The sequence below is a fragment of the Dendrobates tinctorius genome, unplaced genomic scaffold (assembly GCF_039654945.1).
Source record: "Dendrobates tinctorius isolate UK_male_01 unplaced genomic scaffold, ASM3965494v1 ptg000140l, whole genome shotgun sequence".
Classification (NCBI taxonomy): Eukaryota; Metazoa; Chordata; class Amphibia; order Anura; family Dendrobatidae; genus Dendrobates; species Dendrobates tinctorius.
The window spans coordinates 115,156-128,817 of NW_027361808.1; the positions used below are offsets into that span (position 1 = coordinate 115,156).

At 43.7% G+C, this 13,662-nt stretch overlaps 1 protein-coding gene across 1 annotated transcript in view; it reads left to right on the forward strand.

Annotated features, from left to right (window-relative positions):
- The window catches only part of LOC141049001 (polypeptide N-acetylgalactosaminyltransferase 2-like), a 115,160-nt gene extending 110,584 nt beyond the window's left edge, over nucleotides 1–4,576 (forward strand). Inside the window, exon 10 of the mRNA XM_073545090.1 lies at nucleotides 1,412–4,576. Within this exon, the coding sequence (XP_073401191.1) occupies nucleotides 1,412–1,567 (156 nt within the window). The 3' untranslated portion in view covers nucleotides 1,568–4,576. The remainder of the gene's footprint in view (nucleotides 1–1,411) is intronic.
- The last annotated feature ends 9,086 nt before the right edge of the window (nucleotides 4,577–13,662 follow it).

Genomic DNA, 13,662 nt, shown 5'->3' on the forward strand with positions numbered 1-13,662 from the left:
TGTGTGACAGAAGCTAAACATGAAAAAAGGATATAAATCTGGTATCGCTGTAATCGCACCGTCCCGAAGAATAAAGTCGCCTAATCACTAATACCGCACAAGGAACGGCGTAAAAAATAAAATCAATTCTTCACCTTTTGTGGATTTGTTCATTCTGCCTCCCAAAAATCGCTGTAAGGAGATCACAGTGGTTTCCCCCCACATATGGGATATCAGCGTACTCGAGACAAATTGCGCAACATCTTTTGGGGTCTAATTTCTCCTGTTACCCTTGTGAAAATAAAAATTGGGGGTGAAAAGATCATTTTTGTGGAAAAAAATGATTGATTTGTTTTCATGGCTCTACGTTATAAACTTCTGTTAAGCACTTGGGGGTTCAAAGTACTCGCCACACATCTAGATAAGCTCCTTGGGTGGATCTAGTTTCCGAAATGGGGTCACTTGTGGGGGGTTTCCACAGTTTAGGCACATCAGGCGCTCTCTAAATGCGACATGGCGTCTGATCTCAATTCCAGCCAATTTGACATTCAAAATCTCAAATGATGCTCCTTCTGAGCACTGCCGTGTGTACTCAGGAGAAATTGCACAACAAATATTGTGGTTTGTTTTCTCCTGATACCCTTGACAAAATTAAAAAAAAATTGTGTCTGAAGAAAGATTTTTGGGGAAAAAAAGTTAAATGTTCATTTTTTTTTCCTTCCACATTGCTTCAATTCTTGTGAAGTACCTAAAGGGTTAATAAACTTCTTGAATATGGTTTTGAACACCTTGAGGGGTGCAGTATTTAGAATGGTGTCCCTTTTTGGTATTTTCGGTTATATTGACCCCTCAAACTCACTTCAAATGTGAGGTGGTTCCTAAAAAAAAAAATATGGTTTTGTAAATTTTGTTGTAAAACTGAGAAAGCGCTGGTCAACTTCTAACCCTTATAACTTCCTAACAAAAAAAATTGTTTCCAAAATTGTGCTGATGTAAAGTTGACATGTGGAAAATGTTATTTATTAACTATTTTGTGTGACATCACTCTCTGATTTAAGGGTACAAAAATTAAAAGTTTGGAAATTGCAAAATTTTCTAAATTTTTGACAAATTTCTGTTAGTTTCATAAATAGATTCAAGTTATATTGAAGAAATTTTACCACTAAGATCAAGTACAATGTCACAAAAAAACAATCTCAATCAGCGGGATCCGTTGAAGCGTTCCTGAGTTATAACCACATAAAGTGACAGTGGTCCGATTTGAAAATTGAGGCCTGGTCATTAACCTACAAAGTGGCTTGGTCCTTAAGGGGTGAAAAAAAATCCTGCCGTAAACACAGCGTGCAGAATAGTGTGTAGTGATAATTGGATGCTTGTTACTTGTCATATTGTCTAACACGTCTCCATGTTTTGTTTTTTCTTCTTCTTTTAGAAATGGGAGCAAATTGAAAACAACTCCAAATTAAGACACGTTGGAAGTAACTTTTGCTTAGACAGTCGGAATGCCAAAACCGGTGGCCTAACAGTTGAAGCCTGCAGCCCTTCGTTATCGCAGCAGTGGAAATTCTCACTCAATTTACAACAGTAGAAATCTTAAGTATTGCGATAAAGGGTGGGGGGAATGCCCGTTATTTCATGGACATCACTTATGAATGCATTGCAGATGTACATGTTAAACATTCTGCGGATTTATATACCTCAGTATTCCACCTTGACTTGGATTTTAGAATTACAATGGGTCATGAGAGATAGTTGGGCCAGAGAGAAAACAAATCAAAGGCCTTCTACAATTCTTCGTTTTAAAAAAAAAAAAATAAATAATAATTTAAGTGTTGCACAGAGGCTAAGGCCCTCGAAGAGTATGAACCGGCAGACTTTCTACTCCCGAATGTGCAGGAATGGAGGTATACACTTGAAAAGATAATGGAACATTATATCTAGCCGTGTGTGTAAGAAATAACTTCCCATGAAGACAAGTTGTTTGGTTTCTCTTGCTTGTATTCCTTCAATTCTGTATTTTAATGCAAAAAGTGTAAACATGTATGTGCAATGTTTAATTCTCTTAATGTGTGTATTCCTGGATATGAGTGGAGTACCTAAACACAAACAAGAACCATTACAAGCCTAAAGCAATGCAATAGGTGAGCGGTAAGGAAAACTCGGGTTGGCAATCTGAACATTGAAAATATTTTTTACGTTATAGATTTTAGTCTAAGATCTAAACTATGGTGTTGTGTTGCTGCCAGAAGATGTTTTATTCAGTTGAGCTTTGAATGTATGTGCATTCATTTGTGCTAACATAAGTTTATTATTTTTTTTTCCTTTGCATTAACAACTATAACGTAGGGAAAAAAAACTTTTTTTTAAATAGTGTAAAGAACAAAGCAACCAGTCTGTTGAATGGTACAATTCCATTCTGTGAATGAGACCTTTTCTTATTCCTCCTCCCTCTCCTCTTCTAATCAGAAAATAATTTAGAAGTCTATTTTCTGTAATATATAAGAATGAGTCAGTAATTTATTTGGGGTACTGTGGCCTGGATTGCCAGTCACGAGTGCAGCCATTTTTTTTCTGTACATATCGTGCTCTTTTGTACTCATTTGCCATATTCATTATTTGTTACTAGTGTCATACATTCTAACTAGGTCAACACAAAGTAAGAGTTTGGTTTATACAGGCCAGCTATAAACGTGAAGTGTAAGTGGAGACGATTTTTCACACTTTCTTATATGGTGCCTGATTTAAGCACTTTAAGTGAACATAGTTGGTGGGAGAAGGGAGGGGGCAGAATTTTTTTTTTTTAATTGCAAAAAATGCAACTGACACTGAGCCTTGCTTCTAATTGAGTTTCAAGTCTGCATCTCAGAATCTGGGGAAATCGGTTACATCTCCTAAGGTTACACCTCTTAAGTTGGTCAATGTTCACTCAGACTATTGGTGAATGAACCTGTGGTTGTCAATTCTTGCATCTACTTGCCAGCACTGTTAGGTTGTGCATAAACATAATATTGCTGTGCTCGCTCATTAATTTAAAAGCTGGATTTTACAACTTTCATTTAAGCATGCATGTTTACTGCCCCATGAATGGGATATAAGCCACTGCTGGAAACCTGGCATTTACTTTACAGAAGATATAAAGAATGGGCAATTTTGTAATCCAACATGCTGAATACTGTGTGTCCATCAGTGGCAAATGTCGGCTGTTGATTTTATCAACGTTCATGCAACGTTAATGTCCTGCTTTCACTAGTTCGTCCACAAATTAGCTGTAAATCCTTTATCTATATGCTCCAGACAGAATTTAGTGGTGTGACATTAGCCACATTTATCAAGGAAAATGATGCCTTGATAACGCATATTTGATATGACTAGTAAATTATGCCCATACCAATAATTTTGTAATAATCTCTAGTGACTATGATTTACAAGGCCAGTGTGTAAGTCTTATTGGGGTGAAAAATAAACAAAAACCTACAGTTCGGCATAGGCAGCCCCCAAACTTCCGTTTATACATAGCTACCGGATGTTGTCTGCCTCAGACACACTACATTTCTGGTTTTGATGGACTTATAACACAGCTGAATAACATGCTCTAAGGTTTAGTATTTGATTTCTACTTTCAGCATACTGTTTTTAATATGTATGGTTCTCTTGATCTACCTGTAGGTGGCAGTAACCTTTTTGAATAAACTCTAATCTTCAGGAGCCTACAACCAGTAGGCTATCCACGGGTTGATGGCACACCACAGTATTTTGTTGTATCCGCCTGAATTTCTGAACCTGTATCAGAATGTTTGAATGATCGAATTTTTAAAAGCATTCTATTGTAGTAAGTCTGTATCATGAATATACACTAGTAGAGATGATTTCTTTTTATGTCTCGATATGTTTACATGATATCATGTGCCAAAGTCATTTTCTTGTGCGTTTCTAATCCCAGTCCAATAAGGAAACTGCAACCCAGACCCCACTGCCAAGAGCAGATTCTCCGAATGTCTGTTGTAATGCATTCTCATTATCATGGACATAACAATAATGTAACAACATGTTTTTGTTTTTTACACAAAGCTATAGTTTAGTAACTGTTCTTTTAAATGGCTATAGTGATACAACGGTGTCTGTTGTACGGGGCCTATGTGTGCTCATTTTATAAATTCAAAGCATCATTGACAATTGTTTAACTTAAAAGAAAATAAATACTTTATAGATAACAAAAAGTGTGTCCACTTTTTTACTAATCTGCTGAGATTATATTCTTGTGATTTTTCTAAAGATTAAATCTGTTTCAAACTGATTGCCTCGGACATTAACGGGGTTAATAAAGTTCATTACCTTAGGGGTGGGCAAATATTTCTATTCCTACATTCACTTTACATGGTAATAACTGGAATGTTTCAACATATCACAGAGATTGTGTTGTTGTTTATGACACATTGTATTTTTTATTTTGATAGTGGAAATTTAAGTCAGTATGGTTTAAGCCGATTTCTGAAAATATTGTAAATTTGATAAATTTAAAAATACATACCTTAATTGCGAATACCCTTAAATCAAATTAGTTCTACTACACAAATAAACAACATTTATCACCTGTCTACTTTATGTCAGCGTCATTTTTCAAGTGTCCTTATATTTTGGGGGGATTTTAGAAGGTGTAAAAGTTTAGCGGCTATTTTTATTTATTTTAAGTAAATTTACTAAACTTATTTTTGAGATATATTCAAATTTGAAATTACTTGGAGGGTCCTATATCCAGTCATGGCCGAAAGTGTTGGTACCCTTGAAATTGTTCCAGAAAATGAAGTATTTCTCCCAGAAAATTATTGCAATTATCCATGTTTTGATATACGCAAGTTTTTCCTTTTGTGTGTTTTAACAATTCAAAATTTGAGAGAAAAAGACAAATTGGGCATAATTTCACACAAAATCCCAAAAATGGACCAATATTGTTGTCATCCTCACCTTAATATTTGGTTCCACACCCTTTGGAATATAAAACTGCAATAAAATGTTTCCTATAGCCATCAACAAGCTTCTTACACCTCTTAACTGGAATTTTAGACTGCTCTTCTCTGCCAAACTGCTCCAGGTCTCTCATATTTGAAGAGTACCTTTTCCCAACAGCAATTTTAATATCTCTCCACAGGTGTTCAATGAGTTCTAGATTCAAATTCATCGCAGACCACCAGAATTCTCCAGCTCTTTGTTTCCATCCATTTCTGGGAGCTTCTTGAAGTATGTTTAGGGTCATTGTCCTGCTGGAAGACCCATGAGCTAGGATACAAACCCAGCTTTCTGACACTGGGCAATACATTGCGACTCAAACTCCTTTGGTAATCTTCAGATTTCATGACGCCTTGCACATTGTCAATGCACCCAGTGCCAGATGCAGCAAAACAATCCCAAAGCATCTTTGAACTTCCACCATATTTGACTTTAGGTGCTGTTTTTTTTTCTTTGTAGGCCTCCTTCTGATTTTCAGTAAAGAGTAGAATTACATGCTTTGCCAAAAAGGTCTAGCTTGGTCTCATCTGTGCACGAGACACTTTCCCAGAAAGATTTTGGCTTACTCATGTACATTTCGGCAAACTGGGGAAAAAAAGCAGAAAACTGAGCCGGAGTATAACTTGAATGAAATGCATGATGTAAAAGCATGTTCACACTGGCCATGGAAACAAACAAAACCAAATAAAAGACAATGTGTACATATACCCTAGTGAAAATAAATTAAGTAAAAATGCCAGTGCATTAAATAATTAACATGGGGTACTTGGTAAACACTTTTTCATAAAAAGAAGCATAAGGGTGTACCCCATCGGGACAGTACCTACACTCTCTTCCACTATTACTTAATGTGAATAGTGGCATAGAGTCGCCAGGTCCCAACCAGATACCCAGCTTTGAAGGGACTATATATGAACTGCCCAGCTCAGTGAAAAGTGGGCAACACCCTATTTGTACTGAATACAAAAATACTGAAGTAAAACAGCAAACTGAGCCGGAGTATAACTTGAATAACATGCAGGATGTAAAAGCATGTTCTCACTTGCCATAGAAACAATCAAATCCAAAGAAAAGACAATATGTGCATATACCCTAATGAAAATAAATAAGTAAAGAAGCAAGTGCATTAAATAATTAACATAGGGTATTTAGTAAACACTTTTTTTGATCAAAAAAAGCATAAAGCTGGCCGGCTCAGTTTTCTGTTTTTCTTCAGTATTTAATTTAAAACCGCAACTCTTAAAATATTTAAAAATGCTATCGAATAGTTTTTTAATCCTTCGAGTGCATCACAGGAATCAACACAAAATAGTATGAGTTGAATGAAAAATTGTTTTCCACTAAAATCTTGCTAACATTCTAACAGGCCGCCATAGCTGGCAGACACAGAGTCTACTGATTGGACTTGGATTGCCATGGCATCCATTGAGCCCACACAAACTGCTGTCTCTGGTGCCAGTGTGGATTAAAGAGGGAGCCCACTCCCTCTATTAACAGTCTATGGGCCACTGTCGCTACTGACTTGTCTTATGGCTAATAAGTTATATTTTAATACCTCTGCTACCTAAATAAAAGTCACTGGCATCTAAGGGTTTAAACAGTCATGATTAGTGACAACACAAATGCAGCAGGGTGTCAGTTATAGTATATAGCGGGCACCCCCTGTTATTTCGTCCGTATATGAGATGCTATTCTCCAATTTTCAGGCTAGTAATAACTCATATTGGTGGCCATTAATTAACTGAGGTAGTCTGTCAAAATCTGTTTTCCTAATGCCAGATTGTCCCTGATATTGAGGTTTTCCTCTCAAGACAGCATGGCAGAAGTGTGCCTTCTTAACCTTTGCAGGAACATGAGCACAGAGTAGAAACAACTACTCAGTGTTCATCCAGGCCCTAAGAGAATAGAGTGTAGAGACGTGGTCTCTGCTCAGTTTTGGATTTTTAGTGAAGGTTTGTTTTTTCCTTTCTTCTGTGGACTTTGACCCCTGTTTGGTTTTTAGCCTGACCATGTTTGGGGAGGAGTGAGGAGTTAAAGGGTTGAAGATTTACTACCTCTCTCCTGCCTCCTTGACAGCATGCTAGCTCCTTTAATGTTAGTAAGTCTGCTGACATGCTCTGCCCCAACCTACCCTAAGGTTGGCCCTGTGTGGCCATGTCAGCACCTCACATGGTTGAGGTATCTTAGTTTGCACTCACAAAACAGAGGTTGAGGAAGCAGTCTGTTTCCTCACTATTGATGGGTGTGTTCCAACACATGGGCAGTGTGTACCAGAAACTGTAGGCAGTTTACATTGCTATTAGTGATGAGCAAGTATACTCGTTGCTTGGGTCTCCTCGAGCATGCTCGGGTGTCCAAGTATTTTGGCGTGCTCGGAGATTGTTTTCGTAGTCTCAGCAGCATTATTTGCGACTTGTAGACAGGCTGAATACATGTGAGAATTCCATAACAGGCATTCCACACATGGATTCAAGCTGTCTAGCAGTCACAAATCATGCAGATGAGACAACGAAATCTAAATCTCCGAGCACGCCTAAATACTCGGAGGACACCCGAGCAACGAGTAAACTCGCTCATCACGAATTGCTATACCTCTGCTGCTTACACCGTTGACCGTTACATCACCCCTTGCCACTTGGGAATTTCATACGGGAACTGTGATCTAGAGCTACTGATAACGTTGGCAGCAGCATTCCAAGTAAGTCCACAAAATTCATGCTGTGTTTAATGAGGCCTCATGGCTGGACTGATAACTTACAATAAATTTGATTTGCAGTTTTGGACACATGACACTGGTACATTTTCATTTTACGTTTTACTCATTTGCTTAATAACACTTTGAGAAAAAAATACTTTGTTTTTGTGCTACCATATTCTGAGAGCCACAGCTTTTTTTCATTTTTTGGGGTGACAGACCTAAACAAGAAATTAGATACATTTTTCAGTCATCCATGGCAGCACCACAAGAGAGGGGATTCTCCCTTCAAGGACAGGAAACCTTCAAGATAAAAAGGGCTGAGAAATGAGCCGCATCAGTTGGTTTCCTGTCCTTGATGGGGAACCCTCAATAAATCGGTGGTGCTGGTACCCTTCAGCCACGCATCCCCGGGCATAGCGCATACAGCGCGCCAGGGAAAAGAAAATATGGACCCCCAGCCTGGACACAGAACATCTGGAGTGCTGGCGGCAGACGCCGGTGCACAGTAACGTTCATCTAGGTGGGTGGCTCCTCAGGCGGGAGGCACAGGAGGGGAGTTTTTTTTTCCTCCCGGTGCACCATCAGGATCTAGGCTGATGCGCGAGCTGGAAGTCTGCGGCCCATGGCAGTAGCGTCCAGATGACACACTTGCATACGACTTCTGGTAATAGAAGTGGCTGTGTGTGGCAGCCACTTCCGGTAACGGAAGTGGCTGTGTGTGGCAGCCAGGGGTCCAACATGAAGATGGTATGTAAAGAGGACCGCCGGCTGACAAGAATGTGGGCAAGATGGGCACACAGCAACTGCTGGAGCAGCCTGCGCAGCCACCTCTACAGCAGCAGGAAAAGCCTGATAGGAGACGCCCATCTCACCCCCATAGGAATCAGGTACCCCCGCAGCCACATGCAGATCAATGGGGCAGCAGCAGTGGGGGTTCATTCAGCCAGTATGCGAGGTACAGCAGGAGCCAATAGAAGGATTGAGGAGTCCGCAGTCTCGAGAGGAGACCTTTCAGATGTTGTCCAACCTCCTGATCCTGTACCTGTAAAAAGCTTCCGCGTAGTGAGTATGAGAAAGTTCAGCATGCTAATGCCCCTTTTTTTTCTTTTTCTCTCTTTTTTGTTTTTTTTCTCCATATCTCTCTCTGCCTTTATAATGTCTGGGGCGGGAGATAGCAGGTCCCTAGGAAGTGTACGGGAAAGACAAACCATAGTGGCCCCCTCTGTGGACAGGGGCTGTCAAGAACATGGTCATAAATGCTTTGTCAGGTGTGCATAGAGCAGACTATTTTGGAGGAATCTCCTAATTTTCCTGGCAGCCTGAGATCTTTAATTAAAACTGAATTACAGAGATCCTTAAAATCACTGGCCCACACAGAAGATAAGAGCACTGTGAAGAAAGACCGGTTCCTCCCACGTCACCAATGTGACATAACTACACAGGCACAGCTCTCCAGCGCCCCCTTTGTCTCTCAGGTCAGTAAGGGAACTGCACCTAGAACAAATGGCCGCCAGGGAGGATGTCCTGTTACCTGCTGGGGTATTCTAAGATCCGTAATCGGAGTAAAAGCATCAGCCCAAGATTAATTTTATGGTTTAATTGTCTTAAGGGGCGCACTAGATAATTACAGAAATATACAGTAAGCTATACAGCGGAATTACAGTGGATTTGCAGTCAGAGTAAAAATATGACAATAATGGTACAAGACTTAGAGATATTAAGCTGGAGGTCAATTTACCAGGTTGCATGTGGATGCCGGGAGCTCTGCAGTCCACAGGTACAAGAATCTTAGTTGCCGGACAGACCCCAAAGCGCATGCCGCTGCTCCCTTGGCAGATCTGTCCCCAGTTTCTTCTTAGATCATTGGTTCTTCTGTGAGAGAGTCTCTGCCATGTGCTCCCAGTTCTTAAGCATGCTGGGTTCCTCTCCCTGTGTCAGAGGGTGGGCTAATAATCTCCACCCTTTAGCTCCCTGCAGAACTTATTCCCAATATCTAAGAAAGGGGGTAACGTCCTCCAGGATGATTGGATCAGGACATGAGAGGTACCAGTGACTGTGGTTTGTTTTGCCTGTCATGTGGAGAGCAAACATGGCCCCATTGGGTCGCTGTGCAGGGCCAATCTCTAGATCTCAGGTCCCAGAGCCCTCACTGACTCAGGAGTCACACTGCCAGATATGCGATTTCCCCAGGGTCACGCGGATATTTTTGAGCCTATAACTCGAAAGGTGTGCTCATAATCCATGATCCTAGAATGGAGTCGGAGTGGCTGGGAGAGACAATGGATGTGTATTCTAATTGAAGCCCCCAGGCACCTTCATGCCCCATGCTGGCATGGCGCCTACTCATGCTTTGAAGTTCTGTTTTGGCCTTATCTCATTATTATACTAAAAGGCCTTGCTATTCAACATTGGAGCACTAAATCCTGTTTTCTTCTATATGCTTACAGGCCCTGAGGGGGGTAGGAGCAGTTAGCTGCCTGTAATTCTTGTGAACTCAGACCAAAATGGTGTCACTGGGACAGGCCAAGCTCAGACATCAGCCGAGCATTAGGCCCCATATCCAAGATGGCTGCTCCTTCATCACACCTCCCTGCTTTAGAGGGCGCTTAGGGGTATCACATTCCTGTGTTCCCCCATGTGCCCTTCCGCACCCTCTCCTTGCCGGGACAACCCATCAGCGTTACCATGGTCCCTGCCTCTTTTGTGGCGAATGGTGAAGTGATACTGCTGGAGAGCGAGGCTCCAGCATAGCAACCTCCCTTTCGTCCCAGAGACCATATGTAATCAGCTGAGGGGGTTGTGGTCTGTTTCCACGGTGAATTGGTGTCCGTACAAGTATGGCTGCAGACGCTGCAGGGCCCACACAATTGCCAGACATTCCTTCTCCATCGTGGAATAGGCCTCTTCCCTCAGCAGAAGCTTCTGGCTCAGGTACAGAACGGGGTGTTCATGGCCCGTAGTGTCGACCTGCCTGAGCAAAGCACCAAGGCCGAAGTCGCTGGTGTCGGTCTGCACTACGAACGGCTGCGTGAAGTCTGCTGCCTGTAGTACAGGAGAGCTAGAAAGGGCGGTCTTGAGCGCCTGGAAAGCTGTCTCGCAGGCGACTGCCCAGTCGACTGCAATGGGCAGCTTTTTCTTGGTGAGGTCTGTCGGGCTTGGCCAGGGCACTATAGTGTGGAACAAACCACCTATAGTACCTGGCAGTCCCCAAGAAGGACATCACCTGCTTCTTGGTCCTGGGGGTGGGCCAGGATGCGATGGCATCCACCTTCCCGGGCACTGGCTTCAGAGCCTCCCCCACCTACCCGGTGTCCCAGGTAGTGGACCTCACTCATACCCAGCTGTCATTTTTCTGGCTTAATGGTCAAACCTGCTCGCTGGATCCACCTGAGCACCTGCGCCATGTGCTCTAGGTGATCCTCCCAGGTGGGACTGAACATGGCAATGTCATCCAGGTACACGGTCGCATACCCTTCCAGTCCCTCGAGCAGCGTGTTGACCATCCTCTGAAAAGTGGCAGGGGCATTCTTCTTGCCGAATGGCATCACTGTGGATTCGTACAGTCCGAATGGGGTGATAAAGGCAGAGCGTTCCCATGCCCCAGGGGTCAGGGGAATCTGCCAATACCCCCTGCTCAGATCCATGATGGTCAGGTACTTGGCCCCGGCCAGCTGATCAAGCAGGTCATCGATGCACGGCATTGGGTACGCATTGGTGACCGTCACAGCGCTAAGCCCTCGGTAGTCCACGCAGAACCGCGTAGTTCGGTCCTTTTTAGAGACGAGGACTACAGGCGAAGCCCACGCGCTGTTGGACGCTTGGATCACCCCCAGCTTCAGCATCTCGTCTATCTCTTGGCGCATGTGCTGCTGCACCTCAAAAGAGACCCGATATGCTGAACGCCGGATCGGGGGGTGATTGCCGGTGTCCACGTCATGGACGACTGTCTCAGTCCTTACGGGCAGGTTGCTGAACAGCTCCCGAAAGGGATGTATGGTGATCCCCAGCTGGGAACGTTGGTCCTCAGAGAGCTGGTGGCCAACCCCCACATCCTCGATGGATCCACCCGCCTTGGCTTGGGTGAGCAGATCCAAGAGGGTTTCTACCTCTCCTTCCTCGGGAAGGTTGCACTCTGGGTGGGCACAAGCCTCCCACTCATGATGGGTCTTCATCATGTTCACGTGGAAGGTCTTCCTCCTTCCACAGGCATGGTCCAGGGTGACCAGATAGGTGACAGCGTTGAGCTGCTGTTGCACGAAGTATGGACCCTCCCAAGCCGCCTGAAGCTTGTTTTGAGGTACGGGGACCTGTACCCACACCTTTTGACCCACTTGGTAGGTCCGCTCACAAGCATTCTGGTCATACCACCGCTTCTGGTCAACCTGGGCTTGGGCCATATTGTCATGCACCAGCCGTGTCAAGGCCATCATTCTGTCCCAGAAGCGCACGACATACTCAATGACCGACACTCCAGGGGTGGCCAAATCCCCTTCCCATGCTTCCTTCACCAGAGCAAGGGGCCCCGGTACACGTCGCCTGTACAGGAGCTCAAAGGGGGAGAACCCTGTTGAGGCCTGTGGGACCTCCCGGTAGGCAAACAGCAGGTGTGGGAGATACCACTCCCAGTCTCTCCCGTGGGAGTCGACCAACATCTTCAGCATCTGCTTTAAGGTGCCATTGAACCGTCACACAGGCCATTGGTCTGTGGGTGTTACGTGCTGGCTACCAGATGTTGCACCTGTATCTGCTTACAGAGAGACTCCATCAGCTGCGACATGAACTGGGTCCCTCGGTCGGAGAGCATTTCCTGGGGAAACCTCACTCTGGAGAAAATTTCCAGTAAGGTAGTGGCCACTTTGTCGGCCCAAATAGACGACAAAGCTACCGCCTCCGGGTACCGGGTGGCATAGTCCACTACCGTTAGTATGAATCATTTCCCAAAGCGGCTGGGAGTGGACAGAGTGTTATGGAAATATACAGTATATGTATTTCATCTAGATCTCACTTGCCTGCTATAGGCTATATGCTATATACCTATGTACTCTTATATACTCATATATACTGCACACAGATACATATTTACAGTTTGAACCTTATAACTAGTTGGTGGAAATTGACCTGCTACCCAGTCATCTCATGATAGCATTATCTTGTGACCTGAGAAATATCTAGCAGACATAGGGAATGAGGAAGTAAGGCCAGATGGTCCAGCCAAAATTGGAGACTTGCTGATGAGTGAAAGACTCCAGACAGTAAATCACATGGTGTCTAAGTAACCCCAGGTCAGACACCCATATATGTTCATGTATTTAAACTGACCAATTAGATAAGAAGTTCAGCCTTTGTTAATGAGTAACCACTCCTTTCTGTACAGCTGATAAAACCAAGTATATTCAATAAAGTTTCCAGAGTTCTGCTGGAATGAGTTGTTGCTAACCAAGTGTAGCTTCCTTTTTTCCTTTTAGCGCTCAATAAGACTGTCTAATTTGGGAAGGACACAGCATGCACAAGGGTATATCTACCCATATAAATTTCTACATCAGAGGTCCAATGAGATCCACAGCCACCCTCGAGAAAGGCTCTTCGATGATGGGCAGAGTTACCAGTGGGGCTTTGGGGCGCTGCCCTGCCTTCTTCACCCTCTGACAGGTGTTACACGAACGGCAGTAGGCAATCACCTCGGTCCTCATTCCTGGCCAGTAGAAATCCTGAGCTAGCCTGGCCCCGGTTTTAGCGATCCCTAGGTGTCTGGCCATGGGAATCTCGTGTGCGATCCGCAATAATTCTGCCCTGAGCGGATAGGGTACCACTAACTGTCGGTCCCTGGGCCACGCCTCCGGTGAACCCTGCTGGACCGTTACCCGTTACAGCCGTCCCTGGTCGCTGGACCGTTACCCGTTACAGCCGTCCCTGGTCCCAGACCACTCGCTCGCGGTCGGACTCCAGGGGAGGCTGTGCCACCTGCTCCTTGAGAGCTTTCA